The sequence below is a fragment of the Globicephala melas genome, chromosome 11 (assembly GCF_963455315.2).
Source record: "Globicephala melas chromosome 11, mGloMel1.2, whole genome shotgun sequence".
Taxonomy (NCBI): domain Eukaryota; kingdom Metazoa; phylum Chordata; class Mammalia; order Artiodactyla; family Delphinidae; genus Globicephala; species Globicephala melas.
The window spans coordinates 69687265-69704384 of NC_083324.2; the positions used below are offsets into that span (position 1 = coordinate 69687265).

Sequence of the window (17120 nt, forward strand, 5' to 3'; positions counted from 1 at the left end):
CAGACTCTGGAGGCCCTTGGCCCCCATCCCACACCCTGCCAAGGCTCTTGGACACCCCTGTGTTTATGTCAACAGAGCGGTTGCTAGCGGGGTCAGGCTCCTGCCCGCCAGGGCTGTGCCTGGTGGCCGTGGCCCGTTGTTATGTTCCTCGTCTTGGCAGTGACCGAGGGGCGGGCACGCCAGGGCTGGGTCTCTGGGGCAACGCATTGTTGGGGTCCCAGCTGTCCCTGCACATAAAGCACCCACTCTGTCAACGGGCTCGCAAGGTATCTTCCTTCGCAGAGTGAGAATGTAAACCTTCCCCTGGTGAGGCCGCTATTTTCCTCCAGCCCACCATCCCACCCCGGCCTCTCTACTCCCTTCCCCGTGACGGCAGCTCGGCAGCCCGCCGAGACCCAAGGAATAGCCATGCCTGACCCTGTCTCCTCCTCTCAGCCACCTCCTAGAACCTTGGAATATTTTCTGAAATGACCGTGGGAAATGGGGCAGGGAGAGGCAGGCCGCAGCCTACCCTGGGCCTAACCCAGCTCCTCCCAGACACAGAGAGGGGCTGGGGCCTACGGAGGCAGATTGGGAGAATTCCCTTTTGGGTTTCCATCCCCACTCACCCGCTGTCTGGTGTCTCTATACCTATACCCCCTACACACACACACACACACACAGCCCTCATATACTAATTGCTTCCAGAGCCCAATCTCCCTGCAAGAACTCCTTCTGCCCCTAGTCCCCTTCTTGCCCCTCGTCCCTGAGAGCCTGGCCTCAGGGGTCCTGGTAGCAGTAGGGACTCAATGGTAAAGGAGTTAACACTCTGGAACCACAGAGCTCTGCTCTCACTAGCTATGTGACTTTGGGGGCAAGTCACTTAACCTCTCTGATCTCAATTTCTTCACCAATAAAATGAGGATAATAATAGTACCTACTCCAACATCCTTATGAGGAGTAAATGAGTTCATTCACGTGACCTGCTTAGAGCCACGTCAAGCCCCAGGGAGGGTTGGGCCCGGGTCAGCTCTCATGTTATTGAATTCCAGGCAGCATAACCCAGTGGGAAAAGCATGGAACTCGGAGGCTGACAGACTTGGGTTCAAATCCCAGCACTCCACTGACCCCACTGAAATAAATAGATACCTTATTTCCCAGTTTCCTCTTCTGCAAAAGGGGTGTATTGATAGAAACGTACCCAGCAGTGTTAACACGGGGCGGTGGGGGGGAAATGCCTGCACTAAAAAGAGTATAGTGGCAGCTGCAGGAGCAGGAATCCAGCTCCTGGCACCTGATCCCACAGATTAGCTACTGCGCTCTGGGGCCAGCAGGGGAGACTGGACTAACTTGGAAAGGAGAGCCACGGACCAGGCAGGAATTTGTGCCCCCAAGAGATGCCATAAATAGTCAGAGGGAGTCAGAGGGCCTCCAGGGAAGGAGAGTTGGAAAGGAGCAGTGGAAAAGGAAACTGTCAGTCATCAGTCCAGGGAGCGTCCAGGGCACTCTCCCAAATGTCAAAGGTAAAAGTGTATGGATGTGGTAGGAGTAAGTGGTCACATCTTCAGAGAGGACCAGCTTGGGGACCATCTCCCAACATCATTCAGAGTCAGAAAATTTCCACACTGTTCATCTCCACCCTGCAGGTCTTCAGGAGCCAGCCCTGCTTCCTCATTTTCATCCCTTTACCATCCTGGAATAGAGAGCAATAACTCAGCCTGCATCGCAGGTGGGAACACTGAGGCCCATCCAGAGATGCTAAGTGATTTGGCCAAGATCACACAGTGAATCAAGGATTGAGATGTGGATATGAACATGGATTTTTTTTTTTTTTTTTACTCCCAATCTAGGGTATACACTACAGCCAAAATATAAGAACCTGTCCTCAGGGAGGAAGTCTTCCCCACGAGGGAACAGTGAGCTGAAAGGATCCCTTCTCCCCACTTTCCTCCCTGCAAGACATTTTACTCTTCCTCAGTTGATCCAAGCATATCACTGTAGCTGCAACCGGGATGCTTTAAAGATGTATTCATCAGAACTAGCTGGGTGCAGCCCTGGAAATAAGAAGGTAGGCTCAGAAGACCTGGACTTAAATCTTTGTGTGATCTTATACAAATCACCTTTCTGAGCTGCAGGGCCCTGACCTGCAAAATGAACACAATAATACACACCCGCGTGAGACTGGCATGAGGACCAAAGGCGATAATGAGAGGCTGAGTGCCTGAATGACCCCAAATGCTATAAAAGCTGGGAGCTGCTCCTGGGGAGGCAGCACCTTATTCCTCTCTGGATTCTTGGTGTTTACTACAGTAGTGCCTGGCATGTAGGAGCCCTAGATAAATGTTGATAAAAAAAAAGAACAAAGTAAACTCTTTGCATTTAAATCATGTATGTTTGTGTGATGATAATAATAATGTGTGTTTGCTATTTATCAGTTATCACTGCCTTTCTTTGTGGACACAGGCACTACTACGGCTACCCTGTGCTTTACATCACTGGAAAAATGACTGAATTAAAAAAAATAACTTCTGGATAAGAATGCTTTTAGTAATAAGCCTAATAGGTAGGGTGACCATATAGTTCACCTATACTGGGGCACTTTGGGAGTGAAAGGGAAGGCAGTAGTAATTATGCCTGGACAACAGATATAAACTATGATTATCCTGGGCAAACCAAAATGCTTGGACATCTTACTCATAGGACGCAAAGCTGCTCAGAACTCTCCGGAGGGGAGAGCCCCAAATCCTCCAAATCATCCTAACTCCTATTCTCTACCCCGACCATGGAAGGGGTCCCCTACCTTCTCATTCCCACCACCCACCTGCACTGGGAGCTGTGTTCAGATCAGGTCCCCAGCGTTCTTAGGTTCCTCATTTTCAGCATCTAGGTGACTCTGACCCACACTTCTGCTGCCCTGAGAATGTCCTAGAATGTTTGCACTGCCCCAGACACGAAAACCCATGGCCCCGGCTAAGCACCCACCGTGTCAACTGCAAAAATCATCCAGCCCCTCCCGATGCTGTCCCAGCTCAGGGATTATTCCAGGGGCAACAGTCATCTCTCATTAGTTTCAATAGTCTTAAAACCAGTTCTTCTGCTTCTGCTCTTTCTCACCTTTGCTCTGTTCTCAACAAAGCAGCCTGGGTGATCCTACAGAAATATGTCAGACCATGTGTCCCATCTTTTCAAAGATAATGGCTTCCTATCTCACTCAGAGAAAAAGCCAAGGTCCTTATAACAGTCCCTAAGGCCCCAGCCTACTTAGCCTTTGTTTATCTCTCTGACCTCATCTCCTAGGACTCTCCAGCCATGTGTATGTCCTTACTTGTTCCTCAAACACACCAGGAAAGCTTCCACCTCAGGACCTTTGCACCTGCTTTGCCCCTCCCTTGGAACACTTTCCCCTTAGATAAGCTTATGACTATTTCCTTCACCTTCTTCAGATCTTTTCTCAATTATTTCCTTCTTCAAAGTTCTTCTCTGGCCACCCTATAAAAACATGTCACTCTGTCCCCCTTCCCTGCCTTTTCTCCTTAGCACCACCAAATAGACCATATATATTACTTATCCTGTATATTATTCAACCCCCTCAAGCTCTGTGAGAGCAAGGATTTTCATTTGTTTTGTTCTTTGCCATACCCCAGTACCTGAAACAGCCCCTAGCATATAGTAGATGCTCAATAAATATTTGTTAAATGAATAAAGGACCAACTGAGAGGGGACATACATGGCAGTTGGACATTTGGCCTCAGGAGTCAAAAGGCCTGGTTTTAATCCTGGCCCTGCCATTTTGGGGCTTATGACCGTAAAAAGGCCCTTAACCCTTCTGTGCATCTTAGTTTCCTCATGTGTAACATGGGATAATCCACATTGCCTCCCAGGACTATTGAGAGCATTAAGTCCAATTTCACATATAAAACACTAAACTCACTGCCTGGCCTCTTTCCAAAACTAAGCTTAGTAAATGGCAATAGTGTTACTTCTGGAGGCGCCCAGTCGATGTGACGTTGCTTATGCATCATAACAGGTAAATCAGCAACCACTCCCTTTGAGTAACAACTCACAGTTTCTTTCCCAGTTTGCACTACTCATCGCCCCCTGTCTCAGGACCCTTTTTCCCTGAACCCAAGTCTCCCCAACCAAGCTGGCCTGGGTCTCTTTGCAAATGCCCCTTTCAACACAAGCCTTGTCCTGCTTAAACCTCTGAGAGAGCTTCCCTCCGAAAACTCACCCACCCTAGGTCCCTTCCACGATCTCCCCAGGCGACCTGGGTGGGAAAGAAAGGTGAGGGATACATGGTGAGGGAGGGTGAGAACAAAGAGAATATGCATACATGTGTGACCTGGTGCGGGGAGGGAGAGCAGGCCAAGCCATCCCCACCTGCCAGCTTCCTGTCTGCTGCTGATAAATAGGGGATACCGATGGCCAGATTTTCCATTCCCCCCATCCCGGCACCCGCCGTCACTCAATTAAAAAAAGACAGAGCGAGAGAGCCTGGGGGAGGGGCCTCTGGTTATAAAGCCTGTGGGCCAGCGGGTGAGCACACTCCCGGACGGCCAGATCCTTTTCCTGTCACCCCCAGGCAGATTTAGCTGCTGACAGCTGCTTGGGACTCTGCCTCCAGGCCTTGGCCCAGACCCACCGTCTCTCCTCTCTCTCAGACTCCCAAGCCTCAGCCCCTCCATGGCCCAGAAAGAAGAGACCGCCGCGGCCACGGCGCCTACCTCGCAGGATGGCGAGGATCTGGAGAACCTGGAGGACCCCAAGAAGCTGAAGGAACTGGAGGAGCTGCCGCCCTTTGAGATCGTCACAGGGTGAGAGCTGGGTGTGCACTGGGTTCCTCCTCCCTAGAAGAGCACCAGCTGGGGACAGGCTGGGGGGACTTAGGATGGTAAGAGTAGGGATTGGGGTCACCATGCTGCAGCCATGAGAGTGCACAGGTGTGCACAGCAGGGGCTGCAGGGGACGCAGCAGCAAATCTCTCTTGGCTTCTCAGACACCTCCAGTCAGGGGAGGTGGGGAAACTCCGTGGAGGCCAGGGCCCAGAGGAGGAAACTACCCCGGAGGCATCACTTGCCTCTCTGGGTAGAGGTTGTTTAGTCCCAGGGAATTTGGTAAAAACATGGGATGCCACCGGTACATTTCAATATGGTCCCAAAGTAGCCCCTCCCTCAACGTCTCTCTCTGCTTCTGAGTGGGCCTCTCCTCTACCTGTATGTCTCTCACTCTTTCTTTAGAGCTTCTCCCTGGAGTAGAAGATCCTAAGACAGGAAAGACAGATCCATCCTTTCCCAAGCTAGAGTGAGAAGCGTTTTGTTTGTTTTTTTTTTTTGCTTGCTGAATCATTTCTGAGTCTCCCCAGGGGCTGCCTACATCGCCCCCCAGGGAAACAGAGAAGTAACAGGCCAGGCCCAGAGCTTCTGGGCAGAGGAGGGGTTCCAACACCCTCAGCCACAGCCTGCAGGAAGCAGAATCTAGAGCAAAGAGTGTTGAGCTCCAAAGAGGGGGCTGCACACAGGGTCCCCCTGTCTTCTCCAGATTATGCCACTTCCAGGAAAGAAAGCAAGCTGTCTTCCTCCTCTTCCCTCTCTGTCCCTTTGGAAGAAGATTCTGCTAAGTTCCTAATCAAAGAATAAGAAGGAAGTACGTGGGGCCACTAGGATTCCTTCACGGGAGTCTCCAACAATGCCCACAGCAGACGAAGGGCCACAGGAAGAGAAACTTCAGGAAGAACCGAGGCCTGATGCCTTCAAGGGGCAGAAGGGGCCCTGGGAGGCAATTTGGACTTGCTGTTTGAAGCTGGGCAAGTGCTTTTCCAGTCCTGGCTGCAGTTTTTTCATTCGTAACATGAGGAAGTTATGCTAGTTGATTCCCAAGGTCCCTTCCAACTCAGATATTCTCCGATTTCTAACAGAACCTGAGGGAAATGCATCCTAGTTCCTGAGGCAAGGCTTAAGGAAAGAGCCCCGGAACTTGCACTCACCCATGGCCAACCAAGTAATGTCCCCTTCAACCCAGGATTAAAGGAGCAATGGGGCACAGATTAATACATTCACAGGGAGAGCCTAGGGCCACCAGGACAGGAGAATCCTTGATTCCGGTGGCTCTCTGTGGAAGGAGATCCTTCTTCTAACACCTAAACATGCTGGTCCATGCTGGCCTTGGTCACATACACACACACACAGGCACACGCACACCCACTCTGCACAGTGTCGTGATCTTGTGATCTCCCCGGCACAGGGGCAGGGTTGCTTCAGAACAGAATTAGAGTATGTTTGTTGAGTTGAATGTGCTTTGAGGTCTCAGCGTGGTTGGTTTTGAAAGGTTCAATCCTCTGATGTCACTTCATGTGTCTGGGGCTTTATAATCTCAGCACACTTCCACAGGCCTGAGTGCCTTCAGGCCTCGGCACAAGGCCAGGAGAGGAGCTATATCATTGCCGCTCTACAGATGGAGAAGCTGAGAGTAGGGGAGATCCAGTCATGGCTCCAAGACCACAGAAACAGTAAGTGGCAAGTTTTCTGACTCCACCCTAGCATCCTTTCCACTGATCTCCCAAACAGAGCTCCAGCTCTCTCCATCCTCGAGATGGTGAGGCTCAGAGGCTTCCCTGACCCAAGGCTCAGAAAAAAAGGCACAGTAGGGCAGCTTTCTGGGTGCTCTGAGAGCAGTTCAGGAGGGAGGTGGAGCCCTTCGTGTTTCCCAGCCACAAGAAACAGCTGTGGAGATCTGTCTCCTGGGCCCCTCCAAGTAAACAGACAGCTTAAAATAGCCTAGAGATGTGGCTGTGTCTGTGCCGGGACAGGAAGAGGGAACAGCTCTCCTCTCTCGCTCTCCAGGCGCCCTGGCATCAAAGGACCAGCAGAGCCTGGACTTCCACGGGGGAGAGGTCTAGCCACACTGACTCTTAGAACAGGGCCCCAGACTAGAACCGCAGATGGCTTTTCAGGAAACAGTCTGAGGGGAGGAGGGGGTACTGGGTAGGAATAAGGAGAGACATGCCCACTTATCGTGATTCTTGTTTGAATAGGGCACTCGGGAAAGAAAGCAGATCTAAAGGAATTCCCTGGTGGTCTAGTGGTTAGGACTTGGAGCTTTCACTGCCGAGGGCCCAGGTTCAAACCCTAGTCAGGGAACTAAGATCCCACAAGCCTCGTGGCATGGCCAAAAAAAAAAAATAGAAAGCAGACCTAAGAACATTAAAAATAAGGTGGTAGGGCTTCCCTGGTGGCGCAGTGGTTGAGAGTCCGCCTGCCGATGCAGGGGGACACGGGTTCGTGTCCCAGTCCGGGAAGATCCCACATGCCGCGGAGCGGCTGGGCCCGTGAGCCATGGCCGCTGAGCCTGTGCGTCCAGGGCCTGTGCTCCGCAACGGGAGAGGGCACAGCGGTGAGAGGCCCGCATACCGCAAAAAAAAAAAAAAAACACACACACACAAAAATAATGTGGTAGAAAGTGCTAGAGAAAGGTCTATAACCGTGGCAGTGTGCCCAGGCCCGCTCATGCCTCTCAGCTGAGAGTCAATTGGGTGCATCTCTTACCAAGTCTGTGTTCACTAAATCCTGTTGGTTTCCTGAAATCTCCATAATGGGTGTGTTTACAGGAATCAGCAAATGTTAGAAATCAGGGCTTTTAAAAAAATTTTCTTTCAGAGAGCTGTTAAACCAGCGCAGCACTGAAAGAGAGAACCCTCTGAACAGGAGGAGAGCAGAGGAGGGATGTGCCTAAGGGGTAAGATCTGAGGCCCGGAGAAGGTACCATCCATCGGTACCAGGTTTAATTTCTCGAGTGTCGACTGCTGTCCAAAATCTGAGAGGTTGGATTACTCAACCTATCTTTCAGATGAGGAAACCAATCCTCAGAGGGAGAAATAATTTGCCCAAAGCTAGTGGATGGAGTAGGGTGTGAACCCCAAGACTCTCTGATTTGCATCAGACAGTGATGCAAGTGCATCTAAAAAGGCCATAAAGAAGAGTCTTTTATATTCAACAAATATTTTCTGAATAGGAGACATTTGTTTACTGCCTGTTTCCCCCAGAAATATTTAACCTCCATGAGGACGGGGACTCTGCCTTTTAGCTGCTTTCCCTAGCACCAAGAATGGTACCCAGCTCCTAACTGGTACTCAATAAACATTTGCTGAATAAGTGAGTGAACTCATGATCGAGCACCTATTGTGTGGTAGGCTCTCTGCCAGACATTCGGGTAGGGAATTAATTGCGGGGAGGGCTTCTTGAGGAGAGAAGTTCAGGAAATATATACGAAGATCTAGCAGCGCTAGGCTCACAAGAGAATTCCACTGGATCATGCCTGCCTCTTAACTCAGCATGCTTGAGGGAAGCTCTGGGGCGCCGGAACGGGTTGGCTCCCCATGTCTCCACCCCAGCTGCAGCCCTGCCTGGCAGCTCCCCTTGCTGTGTGTTTGTCTTTATCTCTAGTTATGTTATGTACGATTTTACATAAGCTGAACCTGCTATCAAAGGGATTATTCTAGAATGGAGATAAATGGCACAGGCGACGAGTCTCCTTCCAACCACTTCTCTAGCCCCCAGGAGTTTACTCCACCCATGTGAGGAATGGAGAGGAGAAGCAGGGTTCAGAGAAGGGCCAGGCAAAGAGTGAGGGGCCTTCGACACCACTGTTGATGCCATGGCCCCTCACCCCTCACCTGGAGTCTGGAGCAGGCTGGGAAAGTTTGTTCTATAAAGAACAGAAGACGGCCACTGACTCTGGCCACCCTGGCCTCCACTGAGGGTTGGGGGAAGGTGGAAGCTCATGTGCAGAGATGGTGTTTCCCCGGGAAACAGGGCGGGCCCAGGGCTTTGGGAATCCCATCCAGAACTGTCAGTCAGGAGCCAGCAGTTCCTCAAACCCCTTCTTAGCTCTAGGAAGTCGGGCTGTTAGAACTCTCTGCTTCCCTACACTCCTCCTCTGACGATGCCCACTCCTAGCATCTTCTTTGAAAAGTGGTCTGGAAAAGGGAAAAGGAAACTGAAACTGGCAATTCTGCCTCTTTCAAGTAGGTCACGAAAGGTCTCGTGAGCAAAGCGGAAACAAGTCAACACTCAATTACCTGTGAGTAGATTTTCTACTCCATGGATTATTTGGGGGCAAATGTTTAAACTTGGAGTAGCTTCCACTGTCCTTCAGGTTGCTTCCTTTCACTGTCTAGATTTATGCTTAGGAAATGCAAATGTTTTTTAATGTGAAAGTGAGAATATATATATATATATATATATATATATATATATATATATATATATATATATATATATATATATAGTATTGACTCACATCTCTTCTCCCTCCATCAAGCAGACCTTTGTCCCACTTTTTTCTAGATATAAGGATCCTCCACGTCCTGCCTAGAGAATTGCCCAGAAACCGGGGTCTAAGCAGATGAAGTATGAATGGCCTTGTCTGCAGAAAGTATGAGGAAGTGGTGCCGAAAGAGGTGCTGAAGTTGGCAGGAGGGGGTAGGAATCATGCTGTTGGTTTCTGTGCTTAAAGAAGGGACTGAGTCCAGGTGAAGGAATCTACCATCAGCATCTCTCTCCTGACCACCACTCCAACACACACACACACACACACACACACACACACACACACACACACACACACACACACACACACACACACACACACACACACACACACACACACACTTTAGCAGTAAAATATCTGCTGGGGTTGACAGCAACGGGCTATAATATAAGTGTGGTACTTGGACATATCATGCTACTAGAAAATAAAAGATGTTTGTGATTATCTACGAAATCACTGTCACTATTTCCTTCCTTCCACTAGTGGGCATAATAGTGTTATGTGATTCTATAATATAACCCAAGATGGCCATGTTGGCTAGCTCTCTGGAGAAATTTCAGACCTCTGCTGCCTCTATTCTCCTGGTAGCCCTCCAGGGCCGAGCTGTTTCAGTCTGTGGGAAGCCCAAAGAACCTCATTCAACCTTTATGCTCATTCTAGAAGACCAAGAATCCCACGGGGAAGGCAAGCACGCTTAATCTCTGGGGAGCCAGGACCTTCCGTGACTTTCCCTTTTGCCCCTTGGATGCACTTCCGTTCCTGAGGTCCCTAGTCCAGAAGGCCCTGCTGAGGGACAGGGTAGACCATGGGGCTGTTGGCCCACGGCGGTGGAAACATATTTACAGAGAGGTGAAAATTCTTCCTCTCCCTTGGGTTTCCGGTTTCTCTGGGTCCTCTCCTCTTGCCTAAAGAAGAGGAGGATGGGCTGAGAGAAGCATCAGTTGTAGACCATCCAGCCAACCTGCAACTGCACACTGGGCCACACATGTCCTCTCGGCTGGGCTGTACTTGGCAGAGTTGGAGCAATACTTCGGGGTTTCCAGAAGGAAACCTGAGGGACCAACAGGCAGCTATTGTGGAAGCCCCCAAGCCAACCAAGCAGCCATGAATCCTTCCAAAAGTTTTACCTGAGAATCCATCCTACAGGTAGCTCTGGATTGGACTTGGGGAAGTGGTCCGGCAAAAGGCCTTGAAGAAAGGAAATCCAAAAAAGAGGGGATATATGTATACCTATAGCTAATTCACTTCGCTGTACAGCAGAAACTAACACAACATTGTAAAGCAACTATACTCCAATTAAAAAATAAACAAACAAAAACAGTTTCAGCAAGGAAGGTAAGCTCTGTGCTTCTCGGGAGAAAAAAAAAGCCACTCTAGGAAGTGAAGGGATCATTTAGCAACTGGCTGAGTTCAGGAGTGGTCTGGTGGGGTGGGCTTAATGGGGGAAAGCCCAGTGTAAGTGAATTCCCAGCAGGGATTGAAAGAGGACAGGGGAATCATCTGGCCGTCCATCCTCCCCAAATGTTAAGTAAATATAAACACATTCAACCAGGGACAGAGGGACTTAGGGAGCTAAAGATAGTACCCGAAGGAATCCCAGGGCTGGGTCCCCAAACACATCCATCTCCACAATGGAAACTTAACCTGACAGCAGGGGACATGGAAAGCTGGCTGGAGAAAATGTGGTGATGGGGGACGGAAGGACTGCAGGAAAATGGCTCAAGTTTCCTCAGCTCTTTGGCACCTGCTACTTACCCCTAAGAAGCCAAGACCCTGGGATACCAGGGATCCCTCTGCAGCCCAGGGAGTTGGGTGACCTCTCTGGGGGAAGGGAAGGGGTGTAGAGAAGCAAGAGCAGAGTTAATGGTTGCCATAGGGTATCTTCTGAGGCAACCACAGAGATTACATTTTTTAAAAGAAAACATTCAGCCTCTCCAGCTGGTCCTCATCCACTCCTCTCCTTCTGACCTTTTCAATCTCTCCTGTTGCAGCCTCTTCATTCTCCTTGGACTTCGAACCTGCACAAATCTTCCCTATTTTAGAAAAACATGCACATACACGTAAAGATGAAAACAATCTTCACCTCTGATGCTTTCTTTAGGCCCTCTCCTTTTTTCTCCCCTTATTACTACTAAACTTTGCAAAACACCTGGGCTTTTTATGCTGCTTTCATTTCCTAATCATCCATCTCCCCTTGGACATATTCATTACCAAGTCTGGTGCTCTAAGACACCAAATGGGCTTTCTAAATTCCAGGCTTTTCCCCCAGCTTCCCTCTCTCTGCCTAATGCCACCCCGGTACTCCTCCATGGACCTCACTTTCATGATACCTTTCTTTCCTCAGGAACCTGTAACACTTCTCTATTGGCTACTGAGTCAAGGCTAAACTCTCAAGAACCTTCATCACATGTCCTCCGCTCTACCTCTTCATTTTTAGTAGTCCTCGACTGTTCTCAGCTGTCTTCTTTACATCTTTTCTTTCCAGCTATAATCTAGCTGCTAGATTACAAGCATCTGGAAGGCAGAGGCCAAGTCTTTTAACTTTTATACAAGTTAATTCATATCAAGGTATCCTTAGGTAGTCTGGCCTCAAAGATAAACATTCTTGGACACTTACATGACAACCCTTCTTTCACCTGAGGGAAAAGACAGACTTGAGAAAAACGGTCCTTGGGAGAGCCTGGGACTGCAAGTTTTAGGCCATCCTGTACCTAAGATGCAATATCCGTGACTGACAAGGAGAGATATGAAAGCATGAAATGTTCTTGCTCTGTCATGAGATATTTTACAGGCTTGCTACTTTGTAAAATTACTATTTGAACACTGCTTTTCAAACCTGGCCACATAGAATCATCTGGAGCACTTTTTTTTTTTTTTTTTTTTGGCGGTATGCGGGCCTCTCACTGCTGTGGCCTCTCCCATTGCGGAGCACAGGCTCCAGACACGCAGGCTCAGCGGCCATGGCTCACGGGCCAGGCCACTCCACAGCATGTGGGATCTTCCCGAACCGGGGCACGAACCCGTGTCCCCTGCATCGGCAGGCGGGCTCCCAACCACTGCGCCACCAGGGAAGCCCTGGAGCACTTAAAAAATGCTGATGCCTGGGCCTCCTCCAAATGTTCTCATTTAATTGGCTTGGCGTGGGGCCTGGGCATGGACATTTGTAGCTCCTCAAGCGGATTCTAACGTACAGCCAGGTTAAAGAGTCACTGATTTAGAAATGTGAGCGTGTGCTGTGTGCTGGGAGTGAAGGTGGAGTGTTTGGAGACCTGTGCTAATGAGGTGTCCACGATGCACACCTCACTCCAAATTCTCTCCTCTCCTTTAGATAAACATTTGAATTCCTTCGTGTCTTTTTGTCACTGCTGTCAGCGTAGGCAAGTCCTGTTTCGGTATTGAGAGTGAATGCGTCTCAGAGGTACTTATCTTGGAGAGCCATCCACTCCATGCTAGTCCTAGAACAAGAACTCATCATTCTCTCTCCTTCCCTGTGCCTTTGCCTCCTTGACCCACAGGGAGCGGCTGCCTGCCAACTTCTTTAAGTTTCAGTTCCGGAATGTGGAGTACAGCTCCGGGCGGAACAAGACCTTCCTCTGCTATGTGGTTGAAGCGCAGAGCAAGGGAGGCCAAGTGCAGGCCTCGAAGGGATACCTAGAGGACGAGCATGTCGCCGCCCACGCGGAGGAAGCCTTCTTCAACACCATCATGCCAGCCTTCGACCCGGCCCTGCGCTACCTGGTCACCTGGTACGTGTCCTCCAGCCCCTGCGCGGCTTGCGCTGACCGCATCGTCAGGACCCTCAACAAGACCAAGAACCTGCGTCTGCTCCTCCTGGTGGGGCGGCTCTTCATGTGGGAGGAGCCTGAGATCCAGGCGGCCCTCAGGAAGCTGAAGGAGGCTGGCTGCAAACTGCGCATCATGAAGCCCCAAGACTTCGAGTACGTCTGGCAGAATTTCGTGGAGCAAGAAGAGGGTGAATCCAAGGCCTTTGAGCCCTGGGAGGACATTCAGGAGAACTTCCTGTACTATGACGAGAAGTTGGCCGACATCCTGAAGTAGGCGAGTGGGCTCAGCCTCACGTGAGTCTTTTCAATGTTAACTTGGGTAGAAGGTCAGGCGGAACGAGTGGTCTCTTTGATTTTCCTTTGATAGGATTTCATCTCTGTTTTTGGTTGGTTGTAAAAACATTCTTAGAAGATCCCTCCTTCTTTTCTCTTTCTTCTCAATTCCTCTCCCTAAATCCTTTTCTCTCCTACTCTTTTATATCAAACTGATTTTCCCCATAACTTGGAGTGCTCAAGGGTGACAGGAATCCAGAAGCTTTGATGAGACAGAATGACTTTCATAGTAAGATTTAGACGGTGCAAGGACCTGTTACTGAACAGCAAAGATATTTCAGCCCCCTAAGCATGTCCCCATGTCCACCTGTTCAGACTTACTAACTCTGGACACCTTCTAGACGCCCTGCCGCCACCCCATTTGCAATCTTACCATTCCATTTTTCTCTAATGTAGGTTCTGCATTCCTACAGGGGCATTTTTTTTTTCATTTTTGGTACTTTTGAAAGTCCCCGAATGGATCTGTATTCAACTTTTTGGGGGCCAGAGAAGCTTTCATGTTTTCAGACGAATGGTTCTGCTTTGAGGGAGACCAATAATTGCTGTTTGAATGTACAATGCAAGAACATTTCCCTAATGTTGAGAAGACCTCATCAGAACTCGCAGAAAAATGAATGCGGGGAATGAGGATAATATAGCAACAAGTTCTGCTATACAGCAATGTTTAAAGGTTTAAAAGATGTTTGTAAATTAGGCAGCAGCTCAGAAGTAGCCTCCTACAGATATCAAGATGTGATAGGAGAACTGGAAGTAAAGATTAGCTATTTAAGCAAATAATTAGGACACGATTAAGGCAAATTTGGCCTCTTGCTGAGGGTAAATTAGACTCTTAGAGAAACAGGCCGATTGCCCTCAGGAAAGAGGGTAAAGGATCCTTTACTACCTCCTTTTGAATTTCATCTGATCTAGTTTGCTCCCATAGAAGTGCAATGACTAAGTCTCTTTACAAGACCTGAGTTACCGATCAAAATTTTCCCGTAACAGAGAAAGGGTCTTCACCACCCTCTTATCCAACTTTAATTCTGGAACACCTCACTTATTAATAAAACATGAAAGCGGCATGCTTCCATGAAGATATTAAACTTATTTTTGGTGTCTCACACTCGTAATAGTCTAAAGAGATGTTGCTTCATGGACACGTTTTGGAAACGTAAGTGTTCAGGGCTTGATGTTGGCAGGTTTTTGCTATTAGACATGCACACAGGGTGCCTGATCATTCTCCAGCTGAGCGTTCCCCAATCCATGAAGACACAGTTTTTGGCCATTTCTTACAAAAAGCAGGACCCATTCACTGAATTCAGTGAGACTATGGTCAGGTAATGCCACATGGTACTTTGCTCACACAAAATAAGACCCCTCTGAGTGGTGGTGAGTAGTAATACAAACAGATTTCTAAGGATGGCCTCTGAAAATACAAAATTAACTTAAATTCCTCGAAGATTTTATTAGTATAGGGACTGTCACTCGTAATTATAAACCCTACATAGATTATGTAGAATGATGACTGGTAGCCTAATTTTAACTCGTGTACTTTCTTCTTACCCATCTTTCAGAGTCACAGGCCACTTCTTCCAGCTGCCCAACTAACCAGACGTCAGAGATGGATGTGTGTGTGTGTGTGTGTGTGTGTTGTCCATTAAGTCAAATAATTAAATAGCTAGGGCTTTCCTGGTGGCGCAGTGGTTGAGAGCCCGCCTGCCGATGCAGGGGACACGGGTTCGTGCCCCGGTCCGGGAGGATCCCACATGCCGTAGAGCAGCTGGGCCCATGAGCCACGGCCACTGAGCCTGCGCGTCCGGAGCCTGTGCTCCGCGACAGGAGAGGCCACAACAGTGAGAGGCCCGTGTGCTGCAAAAAATAATAATAATAATTAAATAGCTAAACCTGCTATAAAAATTAAGCATTTCAAGGAGGATTAAAAAGAGCCTTTAATTTTGGATAACTGAGAGTTATATCTTTTGCTAATCTAAATAAACAAGTAAAATAGATAAATCAGTTTGAGGGAAAAGTCCATTTCTAAGTCAAATTATTTTTAAATAAAATATTATTGGACATGTTCCACATTATAAGCCTCCTTCCATTAGTGTACATAACCGTATTATTGGACCCATTAACATGCTTCCCTGTACTCTATTTTAGTTGCTCATATTCCTGAAGGGAAAGGTTAAAATGTACCAAGTTAAAAAAAAAAATTGGCATGAAATCAAGTTGTCATCTAAAAGCAAAGAACTCTGCTTAATTAAAATACTCTCAAGAAATGAGCACTTGTTAAAGAAAATTTGTCTCATATTTCTTATTCCGTCTTTTTGAAAAATGACAGAATAGGATTTAACCATATATTTAACTCAAGATAACATATTTAAAGCAGATCTCTTCTGGGGCTTTCTCTGTGCGAACCACACCAAAACATGAATGAAACAAATCCAGTCCTGAGTAAACCGGAAATCACAGGAGACTATGGAGAAATTCAGGCACTTGCTGGCGAGGGCACAAAGAATCCCTAACTCAAAAAGAAAACCCTTCACTGCTTAGGGCCAGCAAGGCTCTCAGTAACATGCTTTCTGTTTTCTCACTAAGGTCTGTCTGCTGCCACCAAGAGACAGCAATGACACATGTGGCCATCTGGGACATGCCTGACTTCCCAATGCCACTTGGAGCTGGACAACATTTGACACGAACCAATCCTACTGCACAACGCCCTCCGAGGACTCAAAATACACTTATGCTGTAAATCATTTAAGCTGTGCCTCTCTCTCTAAGGCTGCTCTTGGGAAAGAGGAAAATGAGCTGCGAAGAGAGAAACGGCAACCATATACGGGCACCAGGCATCCACGGGGCTGCAGGTCCGCATTTCCCTCAACTGGGCTGCTTAGGTCGAAGAGCCTCAGACCCAAAGTCTGCACAGATCTTTGAAATATGTCCAGAAATGCATCTTAAGTTGGGTTCTTTTTTTTAAGAAAAACAGCAACATTAATAAAAGAGGTGGTGTGGTCTTTCTGTGACCAAGTTTTTTAAGGAACTTGGACATTTAGAAGTTATTATGGACAGTAAGCAAGTCCCAGGAATAGGGATGTCCCAGGCTATGAACCAAGCCATGACAATATATAAAGTGGGAGGAAGGCTTAAACCAGAACTTGCCTAGGCAACACGGGATGTACTAACTCTCCCATGCAGACTTCACACCTCGGTCTTGACCTTCATGAAATATTTTCTTCTGAGATTAGCTGTAAATGAGTACCTTTTCCCTCCTCTGAAGACAAGGAGTATGGCAGAGGATGAAACAAAAGGCACAAGAAATCTGTTTCTAAGGTATATACACATCCCAAGTGCCAACTCATAGGCAATTAGCACCTTGATTAAAGAGGAAAGGACAAGAAGTAGGATTTCAATGTTCAGATACACATAATGTAAGAATAGTCAGTATGTGGTACTTGATGGCAACGGCAGGATGGTGTCAAAAGTCTCATTTCTTAAAAGGCTTGTTTGAGTCCTATGTAGAAGCAAAATTTCACATGTGAATTTCTGGGTGTTTCCCAAACTCTAACTAGGTTCCAGGAATAATGTGTCCATTCTGAGTATCAGGCCATGCCTCTTCCCCAGGCTTCAAGTGTGGTAAGTCATTGGAATTTGACCCCAAGACTATCTGCAAATGACAAAGCACTTTATCACATCCCTGCTGAATTCCACTCACAGCCAGAC

The 17120-nt window shown here is 48.1% G+C and overlaps 1 protein-coding gene across 1 annotated transcript; it reads left to right on the forward strand.

Moving 5' to 3' along the window:
- Window positions 1–4540: 4540 nt before the first annotated feature.
- Window positions 4541–16408, forward strand: APOBEC2 (apolipoprotein B mRNA editing enzyme catalytic subunit 2). Its single transcript, XM_030870812.3, has 3 exons — window positions 4541–4793; window positions 12819–13382; window positions 15999–16408. Exons 1-2 carry the CDS (start codon window positions 4663–4665, stop codon window positions 13360–13362), a joined length of 675 nt encoding a protein of 224 aa, XP_030726672.1. The 5' UTR covers window positions 4541–4662; the 3' UTR covers window positions 13363–13382; window positions 15999–16408.
- The last annotated feature ends 712 nt before the right edge of the window (window positions 16409–17120 follow it).

Bases quoted from the DNA above. Each gene is read 5' to 3' on its own strand.
- APOBEC2 (XM_030870812.3), top strand. From the start codon at position 4,663: ATGGCCCAGAAAGAAGAGACCGCCGCGGCCACGGCGCCTACCTCGCAG. The intron at 4,794-12,818 runs GTGAGAGCTGGG...CTTGACCCACAG, and splicing joins CCCTTTGAGATCGTCACAGG to GGAGCGGCTGCCTGCCAACT.